General features: G+C 32.1%; 1 protein-coding gene across 2 annotated transcripts in view; it reads left to right on the top strand.

Annotated features, from left to right (window-relative positions):
* Positions 1 to 26,790, top strand: part of LOC111030872 (monocarboxylate transporter 10) — a 342,552-nt gene that overhangs the window by 159,601 nt on the left and 156,161 nt on the right. The window contains exons 1-2 of one of the 2 annotated variants that reach the window (XM_022310574.1): positions 14,232 to 14,581; positions 22,834 to 23,267. The exons of the other annotated variant lie outside the window; for it this stretch is intronic. Coding sequence (XP_022166266.1) covers positions 14,547 to 14,581; positions 22,834 to 23,267 — 469 coding nt within the window. The 5' untranslated portion in view covers positions 14,232 to 14,546. Of the gene's footprint in view, positions 1 to 14,231; positions 14,582 to 22,833; positions 23,268 to 26,790 lie in introns of those variants that run through there. 2 annotated transcript variants of the gene reach the window in all.

Raw genomic sequence — 26,790 nt, 5'->3', positions numbered from 1 at the left:
CCGTCCATTAACTTGTATACTCCGCAGTCATCATGTGTACTATATTCGCAGTCCGTTGGCAATAACTCTGATGAAAATTCGATGAATCAAAGTTACTAGTTTTTTTTTATGCCGTCTGAGATCTCGCATTGAACCTTGGGTGCCATTTCAGCCACGTCATCTCGTCGGAGATAATACCGTTGCGTCTCACTAGTGGCCAAGTGCTGCATATTAATGTATATGCAACTGCAAGATGACGTTTGGTTTATAATACGTTTTATTGCTATTGCAGCAGTAGTGTGTAGTGAGTAGCATCTAACACGCTTGAGAGATGAATCGTTCGACTACTAGTAAATCAAAATTTTGATTCCGGTCCGATTCCACTGATTTGTAACCATCTAGAACCTCACAATTTTTCTGTAACATAAAAATGTATGTGCGGGTGGGTGCTGTTCAAACCGAATTGACGACGAAAAAATAGTGTTGGTGCACAATCGAAAGGTTGAGATTTACGGGCACCACTACGACTCGTCTTAGAATGAGAGTCAGTAACCGATTAAAATATGAACATAACATGATGCACGATGGATATAATACTTATCGACGCACATGTTACTATCCGCTACGTTCACGAGTTCAAACATCTAAGGGTTAGGACTTATAATTTGATTTATCCTGCCTCGGGTCAGGCCTTTCACTTTTTCTTTCTCGTCCGTTGATATCATTATTCGATGATCCACGTTTGTTCTCTTTCCATTTCGTACTCGTATTGAACAATTTGCATCGTCCCCCTCGTCCTGACCGACAATATTAATATGTCTTCTCGTCTATCAATCTATAATATTTGATTATTTTACACACACACACTCACACATATCCAATAGTAGAATTGACATCAATTTAATCACCTTCCAATTAAAATTCTGTTTGATGTCCTCTCCGAATTCATTAAATATGCCTCACCTTTGCTACCTCTATATTGCTGCAATATTCGTTTATAATAAAAATTGTAATATTTTCTGGTCGAAAAATTATTACATATTAAATCAATAATAATAAAAATAAACAAAGTACCCACACATTATTGTTAGAAATTTACGAAATAGTTTGAAAAGTATTTATAATTTACATTCATACAATTTATCGCATACCCTGTTATAAAAATATTAATTTATTACGATTTTATGAGTATCATATCTACTTAACACCATTATCAAATACCTAATAAAAGTGTATTATTATCATTATGCATTTTTCAACCTTAATAGTTATACATCAAATGGACGTAATACCTACGCGTTTAATAAATAATAAAACCAAAAAAATGTGCGTTTACAGAAGAGAACGAACCTATCAACCAGAAAATAAGAATACATAAAATGGAATAAATAAATAGAATACGTTTGGTCCATTTTGGATGGTCCAAACCATCCAAAACGGGTTTATCGTTATATTATACGTCTTGAACAAGAACCGAAACGTTTGTGCACGTTTATCACCGAAGGCACATCGTTAAAACGAATTAAACATAATGCATGATATGGGTAATATTTTTTATAAAAGCTAACAATTATTGAACATAATTAAACGTCAACGGAAACCGTTGATCAATGACCATAATAGCCAATAATTGTTGTCTATTAAACATATAATATTTTCGTGCCATGTTCGTGATTCAATATTATATATTGCTGGACGTGGCTGAATGACGGCTTTAGTGCAAATGTTGTTTTTTTTTAAGTATTAAATTATTATACGAGTTTCATATTAGGTGTAAACGTGTAATGAAATACATTACGTTTACCAACTATGGTGTGGCAATACAAGTACCTATATGTTTATAGAGAAAATTTAACAGTAAATATGTATAATGTACGTAATATTATAACTACTATATATGTAGATTTTTATCATTTTTATTTATTTACAAAATATAATATAGAGTAGGTATGTACCTACTAAGGTTGTAGCACATAATATAAACAGTACCTACGGAGAAAACGTTAAAAATATATATGAAATATACATTAAAAAGAAAGAAAAAATTACCGTAAAACGCTTCGGAGGTGGAATTTTCGTGTTTCACTTATTGCTCGAGAACTATTATAGTACGCATGTATCGTGTGGGCGGATACTCGATTTTTGAAACCAATATGCATGTTATCATATCTATATGTCGTAATGTGTATACATCGAAATGGAAAATGGAAGAATGAAAGGAATGGAAACTGTTAACATTTTTTTTTTCCACAGTAAAATGAAAATACTACGTGGTGTTTTTTTTTGACAGTTAACAAGTCATATTAGGTCGAAAAGTATTTGAAACGTTTTTGAAAATTTTATTTACTTCTTATACATTTTTGAAGTGAATATTTTATGCATGGGACAGTCAACAGTTTAGGTTTAACATATTCAATACATTTTTACATATTTATACATTCTTAACTCAAATATTTAATTAGCAAATACAATTATAAAAAAAATGTGCCTCGTACAGGGGGCGAAAAATTAGAAACCCAAATCGAGATAATCGTTGTGACGTATTGTTTGAATTAGAGTTGTCTGTTTGAGTGAAAAATAAACATTTACCTCTTTAGATTTGTTCATAATATGTTTCTTGGTAATTGTTTTTATACTATTAAATGTGTTAGTATTAATCAACAGACGATAACTAGTCAAGTTTTATTTTATTATTTTAATTCCATTCAAAGTTAAAAATGCATTTAAGAATTTATTTCTGTCATGTGTAGGTATTGACACACACACCCATTTTTTAAACATTTTTTTTTATTTTTTTACACGAAAGCGTACATTTTTAATTTCAGGTCTCGAATAATTTCAAACTAGTATTACAAATAATAGCCTATTAGTTATAAATATAGTTTAAATTGATGATATGCACATTGGAGTGATACAGGATTGTTCAGGATTACCCATAAAAATATTTGCCCACTATACCTAGCTTTCCAAAACTTTAAACAACTAATTATAACTTAATGTTATTAAACAATCGTTATTTGAAATTCGATTTGTATGCATAGAAATTGTTAACAATAATGATCGAAATAGGTTAGGTTAGGTTAATATTATTAATATATATTAATATATAAAATATATATATTATTATTATTATATTTATTATTAGTTAACCTAACCCTTACGTGATTCTGCCAATTTAAAAAGTAAAAAAAAAATTATATTTTTTATAATGTTGTCGATGTAAAAAAAAACTACAAAAATGTTAATACTTTACTAGATGATGATAGTGTTTAGGGTTAAAAAAAACGCCCTATAGTGTTTTTTAAATTTCATGTCTGTAATAACCTCGGAGGAGGTGATCGGGATCAAAAATTCGTATACAATAATTAATTATTATTTTAGTTAGTATAATATTGCTTGTTAGGTTCATTAATCAATCAAAGGCGTAATTATGGATTTCGTCGGGGTATTGGTAAAAAATCACGACCGGCCCTAAAAATTCAACGGTAATCGTCCACAAAATTACTCAGTCTGCTTCCTCTGCTCCGTGCAGTGCCGCTACCCCACATCGTCGTCGGTGCCGCCAAAAACGTCCTTCGACGTCCTGTCAAAAAGACCCTAAACGATTTAAACGTGCAGCAGCCGTCAACTGCAGTGTTATATATATATTTTATAATTATAATATTTTAAACGGTTAATCGTTTAGGTCTTTACAGACAGCAGGGCGGCGGCGGCGGGTGTACGCCGCCAACGGCGATAATGTCCTCGGCGAAAGTTGCGGAAGACCAAGCTGCGGCCGCAGATGACCGGGAAGAGCCATAATTTATATTTTTTTTTACATATCATATTTTCGACTGACACCGATACACGATAATTTTGTACGAGCATGTGTAATATCATAATATTTGGTCGGCCCGCAATCGGATTTTATCGTCATGTCTACCTCCCAAAATTGTATTATAATATTCGAGTTCGTTCTCTGATCAGTTTCCAGTAATAATATGCCTGGGCAAGTGAATGATAATTTTTAAATGAGTGTAGTAAAGTTTATGGAAAGCAATTTAAAAAGTTTAAAGTTACCTGATAGTTATCATATTTTTTAAAACTAAGTTAAGTTGAAAGTTAAATGGAAACTCACGACCAACCTATTAATTGAAGTTACGTAATTTTTATTTTTTAAATATATACATAGCCAGTAATAGGGTTTAAAATAGTAAAAAGTAAATTTTTATGCAATGTATATGCATCATCAATAATAATAATATTTATTCGATTATTAAATTATTTATACTCGTAAATTTACGTAACTTGGATTTGATCAAATGTAACTCGTCATTAATTAATCTTATGCCAATACGAATCAGTGGTGAACTTGAAAATTAAGTTAATACAACTTTGATTTAAAAAAAGTTAAGTTATAGAGTTGAAATTAACTTAACTTAAACTTTTAAACTCGTGTATGCCCAGGCTTGAGTGTAATGATAATATCGGTAATAACAGACATTAATTATAGTGAAAATAATAATACGATTTTTGGTAAATTTGGTAAATTACGATTCGGCAGCCAATCCAATACGAGGGATCATGGCCTGCAAATACATACAATGAACAAAACACTCGTAATAGCCGCTTCCGTTTCCGAACATGCAGGTAGTGCATAGAGTTCGAGCGCTGGAGACTGGTGCAAGTCTTGGAAGATTTCTCTTCGTTAGGTTAGTGTGAGTACGGCACTCGTCACGTTCACTCCGCCGACAAACCTAAAATAATATATGCAAAACACAACCGATTTGTGTGCGAATTACTGTGCGCGCGTCATTCGGCGTGTGTGTTATCTGCAGGTAATCACCTGCAAGGAACGTTATTGGGAGTTTACTTCGATTTACCAAACTAAACGACGGACGTTTTCAATTATTGGCATATTGTCAGCCATCGATATATTATATTATTTACGGTCGGCGTGCGTAATGCAATTTATTTTATCGTCGACGAGTAAAACCGTTTTGAATCTCCGAAACGCGAATCGTACGTAATATATGAGTCCCCCGACTACACCGAGAGGTTGGACGAAATCCGCAAATCGTCGCCTACAGCTCTGAGGCGGAAAACGATTTATAAATGCGTTTTCTGTTCGTATAAGATACATAGTACATATACCTATAATATTATGTATGTATATGCTTTTCATTTCGTAAAGCGAGCTCATCTTATCAATAGAACAACGAAAACCCACACTACATAGGTACTGTGGATTTTTCTACTATATACTTTCAGATTGTCATGGTTGACAAAAATATGGATTATATACAATAATAATCGCTGTAGTTTATTTGAGTACATGCATATAATTTTTCTGTATATCGTCTCTGAATTTTGTCGAAAAGATAAGTCATAATGTAATCAAGACGAAGGATAAAGACATTTTATTAGTTTTACATTGAAACAAATAGAACCGTCAACCGCTTGGGGCCGACAACTAACTTTTAATACGTAAGTAGGTATACTATAGGTACCATAAGTACATCAATATTAAAATGTATAATATGTATAATATCATGTAATAGTTCGTCGTCGTTGATATATCATTATGACGGCGCGACTGAAAATAACGCAACTTAAATTATACAAATAATGTTCCATAATACGAATAATATTATTGTAATTCAATCAAAATGAGAGATAATATTAAAAAAATAACTATATTTATCTATAAATAGGCATATAGTGTATGGGTATGTAATATGTATGTTATTATAGTATTGCATCTTTCTTATCTTACTCGGGTAAGGTTATAGAAAATTCAGAAAAAATTAACCTACGTATAGTGGGTCGAGTTTATTTTTGTATATTCCTACAGTAATGGGTCTCGTTGTCACAAATTTTCTTAATCGTTTTTTTTTTTTTATGTTTAATGGTTGAATAGTGAATTAAGTAAGTACAGTATGGATATTATATAATAAATTGAAAATTGAATTTATGAGCTTTCATAATAGTTATCATATTATTGTTGATGTCAAACATTGAGTATTTTTTCTCTCACTTACTTCGAGTACTGATCACGTACGGACCCTAAGGGCACAACAGACGAATACAACAGACAATAGATAGTAATGAAAACAATATTTGGGAAAAAAAATCAAACTCTCCACCGAACAGTGTTGCGTCATATATTTTATGCCCGCCATGCGAAAATGGCCTATATACACCCAATAAAAGACCCCATAAGATAATAATATGTATAGGTATATATAATGTGTCATTTTTATTTAAAATTTTTTTTTTAGGTTTTTTACCATTATTGTTATCATTATTACTGTTTTTTTTTTTTAATATGGGCATGCTCGCGTTTTGGAGATTTATCGTCGTCAGCCGTCTCGACGACTCGACAACAACAACTTTCTCGGCCGATCGGCGGTGCGCGCGCGTAATGGAATCATAAAAGCGGAACAGTCGCGAGTAGTCGTATAATAATAATAATAATAATAAAAAAATAATAATAATATGTGTACACGCCGCCACTCGATAAAATACACACATCACTGTCACTGCCGCCGCCACTTTTATCGTATGTGTGTCATACGAAAGCCGATTTTCGGGCCATGTCGAAAATGCCCTTTGTCCGTCATGTTGTGATATCGTACGATCGAGATACCGACATCATTTTCGTATTGTTGTTATATTTTGTTTTTGATTTTTTATCATATTACCGCGGGCGTCCAATTATTGAACGTTGTGGGTTTGCGTGTTTTTTTTTCATACTCAGACCCGACTGTGCTACCCAAACGTTATCTGTGAAACGAGACACAGTTCTCGTGACTTTACGCTAGCTAATTAGTCGCTTTATTAAGAATCTCGGATACTCGGAAAAACCGATGGAAAATGGTTCCAGGATATTTGATCTAAGCACGGTTTCGTACAAAAAGTTTTGGCCAAACCTCTTTATATCTAATGCATATTTCAAATTAACTTTACCACCACTAGACCACCGCCATAAAAAAAAAAAATGTAAAATCAAAGAAATGTCGAGCAGGGAGTCAGAAAATATAAATAGATATTCTAAAGAAAATTATTATCTCACAACTATACCACGCAAAAATTCAAAAATGTATAGCAATTCACATGGAAATGAGAGAAACTAGAAAAAATAATATTTTTTTGTAAAAAAAAAACCATTGAAGATATAATTGATTATAGATTTCGAATGTACCTTTTCGAATAGTAGGTCACTGTGTAATGGATAATGTATATAATTTGAATCGAAAAAAATGGTGACAATGTATTTTCGATATTTTGTGTGATTGCTGCTGTAAGATCAACTTATAAGGAACCTTGTATTACATTTTCAAGCTTTTTAGTTTTATATTCACAGACAAAAATTGCGTCATACACAAATTGAAAAAAGTGACATCAGACATGTACCAAAAAAATATATTATTGTAAATCTTATACATTCATCACTCTACTCAGAATCTGAAATGTTGTATCCCAATAAAACCACTTGGCCAAATCCGCGAATCACGTGCAAGGAAAAAATAATTTATTCAAAATTTTAAAGTTAGCAAACGGTCTCACTCATGCCTCATGCTACGTGGTTCATATACAAGGACATAATATTATGTTGAATTGACTTAAAATATTTGGATGATATTGAACCATAGAAATTTTAGACTAAGTATAAAATTAAATGAACTATACATAACTAATCATGGACAAAATAAAGAATGGACTTAGTTTTGCCTAATGTCTGTCAACCAAAAAAACAAGTTACATTAAAATATATAATATATCACTCTCTGTGAAGTCTGGTAAAAGTGACTTGACGCTTTTTAATAGAACGCCAGTGATTTCTTCCCGTATATGTAATTAAGTTTATAAATACTCAAAGTTTCAGAATTCACATGAGAACAACAAGCGTTAAAGATTCTACAACGTGTAGTAATATTAGATTAATATTAAGTGGTCGTCGAAAAATATTGAATTTACATAAATAATTAATTATTATTTGGTCGACTTCGATTGAGTTTAACAGTAGGTATTGTTTTATTTCTATTTTCTTATCAAATATTTCCGATAAAACTGAAATAATATTAAATCCAATATGGATATGTATGATTTATGGATATACCTGGTATTAACTAAATAATATTGAATTATAAGTTTTTTGTTTCGACTACGGTGCAAAATATAAGCTTTTCTTTCTCATTCTCGTCGACACATATACGATATACCCTGAAACTTTTAGAATTCGAATGCTATTTGTTTTGCTTTTATTATTACTATTTTGATGGTTGAGAATTTGATTAACTTATTTCTCAACATCGCGATCATTAATACACTGATTGTAATGTTATTTATTACGATTTGGTTGACATTGGAATCAACAACACTACGATATAACGATTGGATGAAATTCAAAATTAAATATTTGTATCCTGTCGTGACTTGTTGGTATTCAATACTTCAACGTTATAAATTATAATAATATCAGCTATACCCACCTAATCCATCATTTGGTCACGGGGGTCCTATTCAAACGCTGAATCCCTACAATGTCAATCAATGCACTGCTTCTCCAATACTTGTAACATATTATTGTTACGAAACACTGATTGACGCAAAATGTAATTCAGTATATATTAGTCAGATACTAGGTAGTATGAACCCATATGATTCAGACAATTAAAACGTAATTTAACTCATAATGCACTTATGGTTGAAAGGGTTAAGGTACATTATATTATACCAGTAAGCTATGCGAATGGTCGTTTTAAATAATATTGTTTTACTATTTTCGAGGATATAGTACCTATATGAATTCGAGTTTTGAAATTTAGAAAATTGAATAATAATTGTTACAACTACTGTTATGAGACATTTTTATCATACAAGTACCTGCACACATTGTATAAATTAAACTGTGGTCGTGGCGATTTGTTTTTTATTAACTCCAGTCGAGTACAATGTGAGAACATGATATTATAATGCGTGTATCTTCCTATATACTTTATACCTATGTTTGGAATATTTTTCAAAGTATAAAATTGAAATTACAATATTATATTATAGTTATTACGTTTTAAACTGTTTTGACCGATGGCCGTAAGGTAAAACATGCACACAATAATAATAGAAATAGAAACGTCTTAGTCCGCAAGCGAAATAATTCGAAAACAAGAAAAAACATAAGGTATTATTTAAATATTCAAACTGAAACATATTTTCAAGTTTAAACAATTCAACTTAGTGTTGCAAAACGGTAAAACCATCAACTTTCAAGTATAATTAAAGTAATATTTTTCAGAATAAATTATAACTATGTTAACCCAACACCTAAAGCCCAAACTTAGAACAATATTATTACAATTCACTAATGATCGGGTGAACACACTTTTAAAACTCACATGGGCTAAACTAAACAGATGGTTAAGTTAAAAAAAATATAGGTGTATTGAGTTGTTGGTATTTTATTTAAATGAGCTAAGGAAAAACGTAAACAATTTTAAGCAAACGAAACATTTATTATTATTAAATTATAATGATCAGTCGAACATGTGATTAGTAAAATACATCTGACAAAATTAGTTTCCTAGTTGTGTTTGTTTTATTTTAATATATAAAAATTCTGTCTTAGAAAAAAATTATACTTATTTGACTGACCAATAATGTACCATTGTCGAAAAATCTTAGCTGATTCATTTATTACCGCACATAACTACATAAGCCAGCCATTATAGCCTATAGGCTGTATGCTTTCAACGTTCAAGATATATTTAAATATTTATATTTTATAATTTGTACCAATATTTATTTTTTATAATTTAAATAAAGAATTCATATATTACATAATTGTTTTTTAAGTAGGTACATCACTTTTTAAAAGTCATTACTAAGTACTATCAATCGTTAAATATCAAAAATTATTAAAATCAACTTTTATTAATATATTATAAACGTACAACACATTTTGTTGATTGAGATTGCATGTTTGGTACTTTTAAATTATTATACATAATTAGAAGTATGTCTTACAGCTCTAATAATATTATCTTGCACCCGGAATGAAACAATCAGATGCTTGCATTTTGTCAGCTTCTTTACAATATTTTTTATTTTCTCCTTATCTCGTTTCGATGTTTATGTCAACCTCCGATTTATTATATTATTGCCTTGCCATGTAGCCATAACCTGGTGTCAGGTAGCCCGATAGCGTCATCACTTTATAACTTCAGTGCCACTTTAATATATAGTGGCCTGTTTACGGGATCAGATGAAGCAATCGCTTGATAATCTATCATACAGATCGATGTCTCCGCGATCTTCTATATAATACGCATTTTTTTCCCGGCAACAAGTAACAATGTTTATCAAACTTTCGAAAACAATTATTTTATACTTGTTGGCTGAATTCTGGAACGTGCTGTGAAAAATGCTACGTACTCCGACACTTGGTGGAACTTGTACCTGTAATATGATACTCGAATACCGTTCAAGATTCCTCAGCAGCTATCTATGTCGCCGTGCAATAAAATGTGTGTTTTGTATTAAATGAATTTCAAAAATCACTTTTTCTCACGGCAAGCGTTCTGAGAATTACCACCGTATTTACTGTTGCAATCTATGAATACCCGTGCCGTACACATCATAATATCATACTATTGTTATGTGTACAATAAATTAAATTGATATAAAAAAAATAGTAGTTCGTTTTATTATTTCTCAGAACTTTCCACCTGTGGAAAGTTCTAATGACCAACCCTATCTAAGGAGACACAGCCGTCTCCGATCGATTCCTGAATCTTATTATACTAGGGATTAGATTAAGGTAGGCGAGTAAAGAGTTTAAATACATGAACAGGTAGACATCCGCTCAAGTATATACATTAGCTGAGGTTTATTTATTTTTGTCAGAAATAAAGCTTTCGACTTTTAGGTCATTAGCGGTCTATGAATTTACAATGCAATTCATTTCAATCTTAACTTAACCTATTTAAGGTTTACAGATACATATATTGAAGGGGCCGGTGTTCTTGTACGGTCTTACAAGTTTGACGATAAAACTCTGTTTTTATTTTTTATTTTTATCGTGATATGTGTACTCGTATAGGTAGATTATGTACATTTGAAAATTGATAAGATATGCCGCACACTTCAATTTCCGTTTTGTTCGTCGACGTGCGTTCAAATCGAATACTCGCACATCCTATTATTTACAAGTTAAAATGATTTATCGGCTGGAACGAATCAGCGATCAACATATTTGATACTGTAGAGACCGATGTTAATTGAAAACGATGTTTGGATTATGTTTTCACTAATTTGTGTACTTAAGGTTCCCTCCCAAATCTACTGCTGCGGTTAGTTATAAATAGTAAAAGACAATATTATCTAGTACCTAATCTACGAGTCATCAAAGGATGACTGTCTAGTAATTACTAATTAGGTACTCGACGCCGACCATAAACAAGTCAGCAAAATCAATATTATGTGTAGGCTAAATTATTTTAAAAAGGAACACAATCTATTAGTGTATAAGGAATGATGAGCTATTTTAATTTCAAATGATTTATTATGAAGTTAAAAATGTATGTATAAAACAGTTGTTTAGCTACATTAGACTATATGTTCATGTGCAACATGAGTCTGAAGAGACAAATGTTGAGCCATTAAAACACAAAGTAATTAAATATACACAGATAGGAATTGGAAAATGTAGTGTGAACATTGAATTTAATATATTTTTATGCATAGTTTTAGAAATGCTACTTGTGTATATACGAATGGTTAGGAGTTAGTACTTAGTTAAAAATTTGAAATATAACTTTTGGTATTCATAAAGTTGGATTTTTAAAAGGTTGTTTTATTCTCAATTTAACGTAACGTTTTGGTACAATATGAACGAGTAATAAAAACAATTATAATTATTCGATTGAAGAATTTTGTAAAAGAATATTAACCATCCGGATTTATGGATGTCTGCCGAGTCAAATTTGGATATCCGGACGCAAAGTACCAACATTAAATATTCTCTTATGATTTGGATAAGCCTACTTAAATTATGCTATAAATACGAAAATTTAAATATTGAACTTAGCTTCTTTTAATTGGTTCGAACTTCGAAATGATAGTACAACTCGGTCATATTATATAGAATAGCTGGTAAATAGTAATACTATAATATGATTGACGTTACTACATTAACGCTTCAATCGATTGTCGATGAGTTGATTACTTAGTTCAACAAATGACAAATTGTGTATTGAATATTAAATGGTTCGGCAAAATAATATTACATCGTATTCATTATATAATTGTGTAAATGTAAATGGAACTTCGGAATAGACGATAGTGTTGTTTTATGATAATCTTACTAGGCATCGGATCAAGCATTGCCTACCTATTACCTTTTGCTACATTATAGCGAGTTTTGCTTTTCCAACACGACCTAATGGCGTAAATCAAAATACAACACACTGGTCACTGACACATTTTGATACGTGAGATATATTTATTACACATTTATATCAAATAACGCAATACGAGTGTATCAGTGAATTTATAAGCAATATTTTACACGTTGTTGGCAAGACATGTTCGATAATACGTACATAATATATGACATAAATCACGAGTGATAAACGATACATTTCGTATTGTATACAGAATAATAATGTTCAATATAATATAACTACATAAATGAATTAATTTTAATGAAATAAATAATAATATGAGTTCAAACGGTATATTACATAATGTAGGTACGACGGATAAAATAAAAAAAACGTCATTGTTACGAATACGGGGGAAATCAATTTTTTGGTCTTTAATCATATTATATCGTCTGTATTTGGAAATTTTAGTACCTATTGAAAGTTTGAGAGTCGATTTACACTAGCAGTTTACAGATTTAACAGTGCATTATTGTCAAGCAACGGATACATTTTACGGTTATGATAAAGTGTATTATAGTGTAATTTGAATTTCGATATCGTGTACAAAGCACTAATGACTATCCCTTTTTTTTATTTAAAAAAAATTTACATTTGCAATTCAATATCTTTATATCGATAAATGTTCGAGTCATTGTAATATTTTAATTTACAACTACTTTATATACGCCGACGTGCGCCAACTATGCCACATTATAATGTCGAACGCCACCTAGAGTACTCTAGACCAATCTAGAGTTGTAACTTGTAAGTAATCTTTGTTTACTATAATATGACTTATGATTAATAATTTTGTAATTCTAATTCGTAAGTATCTTATCAGTACAACAGAAGTAAATATAATGTGCATAATCAACAAACTTAAAAGTTACAATTCTAAATCTCATCAATCGATGTACAGGATTTATAAAAACATAATAATGAGAAACATCTACAGTTATAGCTCACATGGGTACAATACAATAATTATATATCGCTACCCATCATTCACCAACCGAATTCGTGTCTCTAATTAATTCTGTTCGAGAATACATCAGGCAATACACTAATATTGTATTTAAATTTTTAAGAGGTACTACATAATATATTATATTATTATAATTAAGCAGTAATAGTTTTAGCTTATACGATATTTATTAAAAAACAAAAAATTATAATTCCGTTCAGCGTGTCTCCGACGTGTTTTCGGAGAAACGCAAGACCGATGATGATGTCTTCGAAGGATATAATAATAATAATAATAATAATAATAATATGATGTCGACAAAATAAAAACCCATTACCATGAACGATAAAAAAAAAACTGGCCACGAAATAATAATAAACCGTATTATACTTGGGCAGTTAAAGGTGTACCAACAATATATATCGTATAATAGTGTATAGCGTAGTTGCGCGGGTACCTGTGTATACTTATATAGGTTACTTATACCTACAACAACGACGATAATGATAATGGTAATAATAATATGGTTCTTACGATGGTAATAGAACGACGCACACGACGTGTGCAGGTACACGCGGCGGTGGGTGAGGAGGGTCTGGGGGGGTGCGGTGCAGTACTACTAATTGGGCTTGCGAACGCCAACCGCGGTCGTACCGTTCGATTGGCCGCGGGAAGACGACAGAGAGGAGATAGAATAAAAAAAAAAAAATAGGCGGAAGACAATAATTTTACGACACCTCGGGTTCGGTATAATATGTTCACAAGTTCGGTAACCGCTTCGTCGGCGATCGTGAACGCGTCGGCGGCGGCACACGTGCTCCGGCGGTCGAGCGACATTGGCGCGCGGTGTGCATACGAAATCGTGTGGCGTACACGCAGCAACAAGCTCCGCCGCGCACCGGACAGTCGTCTGTCGGCATCGTTGGCGCGCGTATCTACGCACTGTCGTCCAGGCATCCGCGCGGTCCACATCCGTCGCGTCCCGATCAGTTCCGTCGTCGGCGGTGTTGTCCCGTGACAGTGTCTGTGTATTACATTATTCGCACCTCCTTCGCCACCCACCCCCGTCCCCGTTCGTGCCGTTCGTGTCTCCGTGCCCGTCGTTTCCGGTTCCGGCTGCGGCCGATCGCGCCCATGTGATATGCCCGGTTCGCGTCGTCATCATCGCTGTCCTCATCGGTACCTTCGAACGCGGCGGAATGACGGCCATCGGCGGCGACGATGACTCCAGCAGGTCGGTTGAACCGGAAACGCGACGCGCGCGATACGCAACGCAATGACAATACCACCAATATTATAATTTATTATTGTTGTTGATATCATGATATTTTTACAACACGCCTATAAGGTATACGATTATTATGATGGATACATATACCGAGTAGGGGTACCGGGCAGAAATAAGCGGTAGTTAAGATATTAACCGATCTATACAAATCAATACTAAACAATTGTTTTTTATTATATTATATTATACAGATTAATCGTGAGATCGGATTTTTTTTTTATTGCACCATTTTTTTATTTAGATACATGATATTTTGGGCGTCGTAAAATTGATTATTTTTGTACCCTAAAATTATCGTAGGTCATTTGATCACACTTTTAGCTCTTTCCAGTTCGGCTACCTTAGAACTTCCTGTAACTATTTGAGAGTGGATTTCTAGTGATTCGTGTAAGACAAGGATTTCTTTGTAAAGGAAAAAAAATACTAAGTCAAAATTTTCTCCACCAATTTTTTAAAAAAAATTTCTACACAAATATTAATAAAATAGGTATTATTTATTTAATTTATTTAAGAGTTCCATTTAATCGAAACTTGTATCAATTGAACACATTTTGCTGTTACTAAAATTACTTTTTTCACTTTCATTACGAAGTTAATAAGTACCTACTTACAGACAAAAGAAGCTGTTACGATAATATAAATGTTAAACTAAACGTTTAGTCGTATATAGGTGCTATTGCTGTAACTAAATTATACACATGTACTTATTGCACAATATAAATACAAGTATATTATTAACGTGTATTAGTGAACAGAATATAAGAGGCTTTAAATATCAACTAATTAGAACATAATATTTTTATAATCCCGCAAAACGCAAATATTTTTCTTCTGGAACTTATAAACCTGAATAAAACAACAACCTGTCATGATTTACGCTCAAATTTGTCATATCGCGCTCACGTGACTTACGATTTTATCTAAACATACTCAATGTGCTACCCCCGATAATATAATATTTTTAGTGTTTTTTAGTTTCTTTATTAGTATACTTAACGTTTTTTACTGACCGGTGCCATCCTACATTTTCGTGTTTTCACTAGGTACCCATGAATCGTTCTCACCGTTCGTTTGGAAATCGTTCGCTTTGTGCCATGCACTGAAATAGTCGCTCGCCGTCATATTCTTTCTCTACTGATTATACTATTATTATATATAGCCTACTACATATTATATCATCAAATGAAATGTGCGTACCTCGAATAGACAATCTCCTTGAAAAATGTCTATGCTCTGTTCAGAAGCGAAATCGTATAATGACCAAAGTCGTCTTTTGTATTTTACTATGATGCATACCACATTTCAGTAAGTCTTAATGATACGATTACGGATTAACGGATTATAAGAATAGTATGCGATCCAGGGTAAAAAAAAAAAGTTGGTACACACTGAATTACTGATGACATATTTCACGGAAAACGTCTCTCTTACAAAACATATTTTTTATACCCAGCACACAAGGGTCATAGGTTAGATAAGATTTGATATGATAGTATTGCAAATTTAAAAAATAAACTAGTAGGTAATTTCCACCGAAGTACCCATCAACCTGTTAATACTGTATAAAACAGTTTCGAATAATATACGATCACATTGGTTTTAAATGTTTCAATATAGTGTTATAAAATCGTGTATTATTTAATTAAAATCCATAATGCACCCATATTGGTGGCACTTACCTGAAGATGAATAATTTAAATCGAATAACTAACTTACCAATGGAATTGAATTTACCACGGTAGAAAAAACCCTTTTTTATGTGCCGGGTCAAATGATTCTATAGATAAGTATAAATATGTATGTAACGGCATATAGCGAAAATGTATACATTTTAAATATTTTGTTGGTAAAATTTTCACAATTATTAAAAACTTAACTGTAATGTAACAAAAAAATATTTAGTAAGACGATTTTATTAGAATTTACTAGATGGGCGTTCTTAAGTTTGTCTTAAACTCAAATACGGTGATAAACCCATATCAAACATTGTAAATTTAAATAAGTTTTGTTTTGAAAAAAAATACACAGGAATGGAATTCAACTTCTTTGAATTGTTTTATTTTTTGTAAGTTTCAATTTTGAACACGAATATTTGTTAAGGCCTCAAAGTAAAAACGAAAAAAAAGCTTTATAATTTGTGTTTGGGTGCTTATACATTTTTTCAAAAACATATCAACATTTTCAAATTACTTTCTCCATTTTCAAAAGAAAAAGAAAAAAATGTTTCATCAATTAATATTAATATATTACAACATAATATACCTTTCACGAGTACAAAACTGAGTTTTTCATTTTAAATTATAATAGTCACGAAGTTAGGATAAAGGCTTCGTGTAAAAGTGAAAATCTATTTTACTAGATAACAGAATACATTTAATCTGTAAATAAAAACACTTATAGTGATAAGTAATAACAAACATCAGACTTGCTATACGTTTAAATATCGTTTTCTGAATGATATCGAATGGTGTGTCTGTATATATATTTATACACGTGTGTGCGTGTGCGTGTGTGTTGAAAAATTGCAATATCACAGTGTCCGTCCGACGACATTCATTAATAAAAACAAGGTCAATATATGTGGTGGTCATAAAATATGGATAAGATCGAATAGACGCATATAACGGGTTTCATACGTGATCTATGCTTCAGATGGATCATTGAGTAACGGTGCCCTAAGTCGCTTTCTATATATATAAATGTATGTATGTATGTATGTATGTATGTATGTATGTATGTATGTATGTATGTATGTATGTATGTATGTATGTATGTATGTATGTATGTATGTACACTGACTTGTCACACTACTTCATCACATGCAGTTTGTATAATTTATATAAGGTATTTAGTCAATTTCGTTAGTCAAAAATACAATTAGACCTGTGAAATATGCATAACCATGACTCCTTGACGAAAAAATAAGTCATAGATTTGATTCAAATTTTTGAAAAAAAAAAATGAATTCCAACACTAAGAAGAAGCACGTGGTAATAAATAAAAACACATGTGTTATACACAGGGAATGAAAGTGTAAAACACATTAATTGTTGACCAATATGATACGAATGCTTAAATGTTTTATATTATAAAATTGAATTTATATTTATAATTTTTTAACTAGCCTTTTTTATTGAAATATTATTTTATTAATACTTACACCTAATAAAATAATTTTGGATTATTAATTCGTGGAGCATTTTAAGAATTATTAATTTGTGTGGTTACTCTCAATTAAAAATGTAATTTTTGCTAAATCAACAATCATATTATTAAAGGTGTTTAAGTACAATTGACTATGTATTAAAACAAATTAATTTTCATATTTAAGTTTATCTGTATACACCTTATAATCTTATATACATGTATAGTATACAAATCTGAATTAATAAAGTTTATTTTTCAATTTTATAAAATATTCAATTTGCAAGGATATAGGATTATTTAATATGTATCTTGTGTTCTTGTCCGCCTCTTTTAATCATTCAGCCGTTTAATAATTTAATTTAACTCACTGAAGCAAACACATTTTAAATCTATATAGCATGATATTATGTAAAATATATATTGTATATTATAATAGTTTAGTTTATATAATAGAGATCGGTGACGAAACAGCAAAGTCGACCAGTAATAAATACAACACCAAATATAATATAGGTCGGTACATAAATGATTTGTAACTTCTCGTGTTAATGATTTATGTATATTGTATTTTATGAATAAAATTATTATAATACAGATGAACAATGATAAGTTTGAAAAAATAATTCGAAATAATTCCTTTCCTATTTACGGCCGTATCAAATTATAATCGCTTATTCGATAAGTCCGCTCCGATCATTTATGTAACATTATATAGGTATCGTGTGTTATTAATTTATCGTGTTGTATTCACGTGTTCGGCGGATTGCAACGATGATGATAATAATAATATAATTTGTAACGTCGCGCATAACTAACGTGAAAATAATTAAATGGCAAGCAAATTCTCGATCGCACAAGAAAAAGAAAACATAATTTGATTAGTTGTCCGACCTGCAGGAGAGTTTGGCCTTCTCGCGGCGGTATCCAATCGATAAATCATCGTTACAGAAATCGAGTGTCCCCCAGTTGCGAGATAGCCGAGATCGACTAAAATAATAATATTATTACGCACGTCCAGGTCTGATAATTTACAAACGCCACAGTAGAAGATGGTTTCGTTTAGGACCACGGGTTTCGAACGGACGTTTTTGATGCGACCTGCAGTCGCACATTATCATTATATTATCGAAGTCCGATTTTGGCCACTAAATCATTACAGAGGTATGGCCAGATCCGTCTCATAAGCGTGTTCTTTGAGTATTAATCCAATAAATCATCACGAGAGAGACTGAGAGAGAGAGAGAGAGAGAGAGAGAGAGAGAGAAATATAAATATATTCTATACAAACTGTGCACCTCACTCGTATCGCAACGCTCCCGGCCACGCGTTAGACAAAACCGTGTCTGGCCGAAGGTGTGTGACGTACAAGTTCCGATTTCGCCGATCGCGATCTGGTTCTCGTCGATGTTTAAAATTCGAACTGAATATTATTATTATTGTGTTTTCTCCATTCCACCGATGCTGTTTCGTATATTATCAAAGTCGTACAAGCCGCAAGTCCGGGACGCGGCATTTGTATTACGTATTGTATTCAACTCCAGCGCAGTAAATACATTATGGAATTTTCATCCTCAACACGTACGTCAAAATGGAAAATAATACAATAGTAAGCCTGCTATACTTTTGACGGTGAAATACAATTCGTGATTGACAATGATATTAAAAAAAAAAAAGAAATATATGTATCGAGATCGGGGTGAAAAGGAAAGAAATTGGTTGAAAAAAAAATGGTTTTACCACGTATAGCGTACGTAGTTTTTGCGCCGTGTCGCCGCCAAAGGGTCTTTGAATTTTTCGAATAATCTATATGTGTTCACTAGGGCGTGTAAAGTAAAGAAAATGCACTTTCATAAATGAAATACAAGGCATTATAGAAATTGTTATACATACTAACTTACCTTTGGTATAGACGGTAAACATAAAATTAGATTATAATTTGTCACGCTTGGATGTTTTTTTGTTTTGAGATTATAATCCTTTGATTTTTGGTCTACTTCTTAATTTTATATCACATCGTTTATTAATGATCAACATACGAGTTGAGTGATTTTTGTTACAATATAATATTTTTAATTATTAATTATATATTTGTTGCAGTAATTTATACATTTGAACTATATTTAATAGGCATTTTATTTGGTTTAAAAATATACTATTACTACTATAGTATACCTATAAATTTATAAAAATGTCTTAAGTTTCAATGAAATATTTTAAATTATAGTGTTAACAATAATCTATTATATAACTTGTTTTTAAAAAGCTCAATTGTTTTTAAAAGGGTTGTAGCAAATAACGTTTATATCATTTTAGGTAGATAGAAACGACCTTACTATCACACAAAATTATTTCTAAATCATTATTTTTTGTCGTTTAATAGTTGTTTTATAGTTTAACTAATATAGAAAATTCGTAGGTAATCTTAGAATTTGAAATCTGAGATCATTAAAGAATAATGAGTAACGGCCATTGTCAATTGTTTGTGTTATACTCTTACATGTTACAGTAGTAGGTTATAATGTATGTCAAAAGTGTAACTCCAGAAATGTATAGTTTTCAAATTAATTTTCTGTGTTTTGTGGTTACAAACTACCCATGACGAATTAAACTAGACTAAAAAATAAATATTATTATGTAAAACCATAAAAAATAAAATACACATTTTAGTTACAGTTAGAGTGTTTTGTTTTTGTATTATAATCACGGCTTCAGTATTTCCAGGTCCCCCATTCTATTCCTACATGCTACGAAATTTACATTTTATAGTTAGTATAAGTACACTTAAATATAATATAAGATAGACAAACACTAAATGTCTTTTAATAAAATTAAAAGCGTGGGAGGATTGAATAGAATAATTTATTAACTCCGTGTTCACTTCATTAACGTACCTATATAAAATTGGTTTTTATACTTCCAAAATGATATTATTAGGTTTTAGGTAATTTATTAGGTAAACGTAAACAAACAAATAAATTCTTTCATTGTTTTTTATGTGACATGATGTCGAAGTCTAAGTCATCATTTGACGTAACAATTTAAAATATTGAACAGTAACAAACCAAATGAGTATTGTTTCAATGGGTGCTCTTCAAACTTTCAATAATGCTAATAGAAAATTCAAAATGTACTCTTCGGACCTTCGGTTTGGTCTTTTTTTATCGTTTCAAGTGAATTAAATGAAAACGATTAATTTTTCGAACGGGGTTTAGGATAAATCATCACGTGCAAAGCCGTATAAATAACCTTTATTGGCGTAGGTGCACATAATTCAACGCGGTTGAGGATTTTTTCAAACCTTCGAAAAGACTCGATGCAACCCCGAAGTTATCTCGAATCAAAGAAAACGAGCCTCTATAATATACGCGCAATTTCGAAACGGTAAAATATAAGAGTGGAAAAATTCAGAACTCGGCTTAAAGTCTCGATGTCTCGATCACCAAAATCGGGAATTTATACATAATATCACGTAGTGTAGGACGTTTTATAAAAGGTCCGCTCCGTTTAAAGGTCTAGGTACCTAACCCTGATCCTTTTTTATCACTGTTCGGCGGCAATCAAGTTTCGCGTACATAAATCCTGGCTCCATCTCCTTTACTGCAATATACTGTATTGTCTCCAATCGTATATACGGCGCCATCTCCGATATTTTACCGCATATACCGCGGTGGTTGTAGACGAATGATTTCAGTCAACGGTTTATCGGTTTAAATAAAATTATGTCGATAACTTTTTAATAACAAATATTATATCGTCGGAGAAAGAGTATATAATTTAATAATGTCATATTATGAACTTCTTTCGGAACCACCAGAATACGTCGTTCGTATGATATTACGACCTTGTCGTTTAGGCCGACACATTGATCTCGAAAGCGGAGTCCTTTCAATTTAATAGACCTTTATACACGTATACCTATAGGATGACTAACACATACGGAGCACACAGACAGACATGAAATAGAAATATAAACCATTCGATCACTGACTTAGGGATAAGATGTTAAAGACGTATACAGTTGTTAAACTGATCGGCGGTTAGAAAAGCGTGGGCACTATTCGGACACATCGGGTTTCTTGTAGATTAGGTCGAAAGTATAATATTATAAAATTATATAATAATAATAATAATAATAATGTCCAAAGCAGCGAATTGAACCGATTAATTGCATCGGTATGGTGGTTTCGCTTGCTGCTCCGGCAACGTAGGAAGAGAGTCATCTGTTTTATTTTATCTATTTGTCCCGAAATATTGTAAAAGTCAAACCCATATTGTCATGCGACAGTGGCGGAAGGTTTCTAAACGACGGTCGGTTATCGTTGCAGACCGACTGAAAAACGACGGTGAACGATGAAAATTGATTAAAATTGATTAAAAAACAACAGTCCCACCTTATAGACGTGTGTAATAATAATTGTAGGCGTTTAATTGACGTGCACCGAGTGACAATTTTTTTCTTCTGTTCAACGTTGTTCGAAGTCAGATCATTACAAGCAAAATATATATCTTATTCAGGTTTTGGGTATCGACTTTTGGAATATGAATGGGTATTTGGGTACTGAAAAGCGGGAGTTTTAAATATTTAACGAACTCATTGTTGGGTATTCGTATCAATTTTATGTATATTCATAAACCCGTCAAAGGGTAATAATAAAATAAAAAAACACTACAAAATAAAATGAACTATAAAAAATGTATACAGAAGACATAAATATTACATGAAATTGTTATAGTAAAAATTTTAAGAGTTTGGGGTTAACTGTTTTGAGAAAAAATAATAGTTATTTACGCGTATTTCGAGTTCTTGTAGTTTTCAATATGTACAAAAGCCCAAAAAGAATAGAATTAAAAGACGCTTTCGTCTTATTTTGAAAAAAAAACAAGTATAGGTACCTATATTATGTTTACATTACTATTTTTTAAGCAAGAACAGAAAAAAAAGTCGCCTGTCGGTGCGTGTTTTCATTGAATGGCTGTTATCGCGCGCGTGCGAATGTTAGTATTTGTTTGTTTACAATATTCTGTGCCTGGGGGACGCGTGTCTATTTCAGCGGAGTGGTGGTGAGCGGTGGTGTTGTCATCGGAAGCATCGGTTGCAACGGAGGACCTGGTCTTTTCCGGTCCAGGAGCCTGCCACACCTGTTGGGTAACGACTCGGGCGTGGGCGGTAGCTTCAGTGACGGCGGCGGCGGATGTCCGGAAGGTGGTGTCGGCGGCGCCGGAAGTGGCTTCCATGGCGGCGGTGGCGGCGCGCCGTTGCCCGGCCACTGCAGCAAGTCGCAGCCAGCTGGCCTGTCAGGGCTCGGCGACATTCGGCAACTGGTCACGCTAAAGCAGCACTACTACCCCGAGGGTGGATGGGGCTGGGTAGTGGCCGCCGTGGCCGTGGCCGCACACCTGCTCACTCATGGTCTCCATCTAGCGTCCGGTGTGTTCGTCCAGGAGTTGGTGAACAAGTTCGGACCCGGCACCGTGGTACCCGCAGGTACTGTATACCACTTACATAACCGTATTCATAATTTGGGGATTTCAACGAAATATTTAATGTTAAGTTGCATATTATGTACCACTTGTGCACTCAAAAATTATTATAAGCTGAAAATTCCATACTATGGGAAGAATAAAATTATAAATTTGGCATACTGGAATCGCCTCCAGTCCAACCTGACAATTTTTTTAAAATGTTACCAGAATTATTTCCCGATTTCAAGAGTACATTGACTTGGATTGACTTTCACATAAACAGTTGACACTTTAGTACTCGAGTTGTCTCCGGTAATTATAGTAATACGATCAATAGTTTGAATATTATGTCTCATTAAATATTGATTTCATAATAATTGAGAAAAAATCGTTACTTTTATTTTTTTTAATACATTGTTATGAATACAAATTAACGTTTTAGTTTTAAAGGTTTTAACTCTGCCATTAAGCTGAATTAAAATTAAAATTAAAAAAAAAAAAATACCAATCTATTAGAATATCGTCAACATTAACCTCAACGTCTGCCGAGGATGAACAAAAATAAATATAATATTGTTCTTACTCGCTATATATAAAAACCAATAGGTACCTAAATTACCTAAGACAGAATGATAAAATGACGTATCAATATAAATATAATTATGATATATTTTGCATTTTCACATTTAAATATAAGGATTAATGATATATTGATTATTAATACGGGCATCTTACTGGAGGCATCTTGAGAATACCCAAATTACGAACAAGAATAGCCTCCAAAAACACCCGGAGGCAATTGGAATAAAAATAAAACTTACCTATAGATTTAAGAAACAATTCGTGCGGTGTACATTAGTTCAAAATTATAATAAATGAATAATACTATGATAACGGCTGGAAACGCGTGTGCCTACCAATAATAAAATAGAATACACGCCGTAAGCTATCAAAAACGCATTTAAATGCAATTAAATGTGCTGTGTCGAAAATTCTTTGGGTAGACCCTTTTCTAACCGTTAACAAACATTACCAACCTACATAATAATATTATATATATTATAGTATTAGTGTAATCGTTTCGCGAGTGTTTGTGAAACGGCAGGAAATCTGCAAGAGGACCACGTGGTATAAGATATATTGTCGGGGATCGGCCATGATTTTAAATTCGATTAATTCATCCCCACCGTGGATGGGGTGTGTGATGGCGGGGGAGACTACATTATTTCTGGTGGAAAATTGTGGGCGACAAGTAATTATACAACCAAGGCCGTCGACCGCGGGGGTGAGAAAATATATGCTGCAGGTGACCACACCGATGTCATTCTGCATTCGACTTCTGTTCGCGTTTTAAGACCATCACAGTTCGTGCGGTGTGGTCGTAAGTCGTCATTATCATTCCAGACGAAATTCCTATTGGAAAATCGAGCGGGCAAGGCAGATAATGGGGCGACGAGGCGTGGGACCGCCACCGACTCGTCGAATCCCCCTTTTCGGATTAAAGGACCTTACACAGGATATTTATCACGTTTGATCCTCCGTACGGTCCTTCTAATAATATCCCTCACGGACTTTAACGCCGCACGTAGTCGCGCGTATCTAAACGGCGGAGGATTTTCATTATTCATTGAAACATATATATATTCTAAATATAGGTAGGGCTCCGATCGAAATTCACATTTTAAATTAAACTACCGTCGAATGCTTTTATTTTTCCAATTCGATTGTTTCGCGATATTTGTTATCAATTATTTTTTTAGCTGTGAATGATGATTATTCATGACATAATGGCTCATAGACAAAAATTTGACTAAAATTATAGAACTCAAATACTGCGACTCAAAATTGAATTACTAGTATAAAAATAAAACGTCTTCCTATTTTACGTACCTAACTTTTTACTCGGTTATTGGTATACTCGTACTATGTGGTTTACATGGATGGTAAATGTGATTCTATGTAAAATACTTAAACTATTTGGCCTTTTTTTTCTAGAGAAAAATAGGATATGAATTGAAAGATATATATTTTAAAACTTAATTCTAAAAAATCTAGCTAAACTCCGCGTGTTTAGTCTAGTGTAGTACTATGTAATAAATTAAATTATTTCGAAACGCTATAGCTAAAACACAACTAGCTTTATAATAAAATAAATTTCAAAATTTTGTTATATCGAAAACTTGATAGCAGAGCACTACATATACATACATTTTAATCATGTTTTGTTAAAAACAAAGAATGCTTGTTATTTCCCAAACTTTTATTTTACTATGGTTATCGAATTCGTTGGACAATGTGGGTCAAGTAAGTAAATTAGAGTATGTTAAAATTAACCAATAATCCTGGTGAATATTATTTTAATACCTTTGACACAACATAAAAATTGCGCATGCAATTTGAGTGAATACATAAAAACGTAAATACCTATCCATATACTTTACTATCATACTAGAATTATCGATGCTGTACTTTAAACTATAATAAATCTATTCATATAAGTACGAATTTGAATATTTTATTTTTTGATGGTTTATATAATAAGTACCTATAGTTATAATATAACATATTATGTCTTATGTAATACGTGGAAAAAAAATTAATCGAGTTTAGTTATAAAGTACCTTCATTGGTTAGATAATTTAAATAATGATTATGGATTTTAAAATAAGTTAATGTTTTAAAATTAATGATTTTTTAATTTAATAATAATAATTACTTTATCGCAATAAAATAAGTAAATATATAATTATCATAACAATATTTAATATTCTAAAATAGGTATTTTAGGGAGCTGAGAATTAACTGGTGAACCTGAGTTGCACAGCAATTTGTATTATATTTTTTCAACTTTAATTACCTCCAGGTTTGTTCAGAGGTAATTTAAAAATTGGATTTTTAATTTACTAGAAGTTTCTAAAACAGAATTTAGTATTTTTTAAAAATAGATAAATAAGGTATAAAATAATAATAAAAAACAGTTAATATCTTTAATTCCTTATTTCTATAGATACGAAAATATCTATAGGTACCTATATATTATTAGCTTCAAAATATTTTTAACTTTTTTTGATGATAACGTCTTGTGGCAACTTGAGTATATGGATTAAGCAATTCAAGTGACCTACTGTTACTTATTTTTTCAACTGTAATTGAATAGAGTTTTTTTTCCAACTTTCGACAAGAGGTCACTTGAATTGCCTCCATTCAATTGTTGTGGATAAAATAAGCTACTTATTATTATGCACCGACTTTAAAAGATATTATGTCACATACTTAATATGTGTAATTCAGTTATGTAAGATGAAATGAATATAATTTTAACTCACATGTTTAATTCGCTGTAGGGGAAACTTGGGTAAGACGAGGACTAGAGGTAAGATGGGACATCGTTGTATCTCGGAAACTATTGAGTTTTGGGAAAAATATTTTTTACAAATAATGTGGTTTGTTGGTCACACTGTAATAATATCATTTGATATCAACAAAATATTGAAGTGGTACAGCGCACGTGCGTGTTCAATATAACGGCAATCGTCGATGTAATA

Source organism: Myzus persicae, unplaced genomic scaffold (assembly GCF_001856785.1).
Source record: "Myzus persicae strain clone G006 unplaced genomic scaffold, MPER_G0061.0, whole genome shotgun sequence".
Lineage (NCBI taxonomy): Eukaryota > Metazoa > Arthropoda > Insecta > Hemiptera > Aphididae > Myzus > Myzus persicae.
Note: the sequence above shows the minus strand (reverse complement) of the source record. Positions and strands in the feature narration are given on the sequence as shown.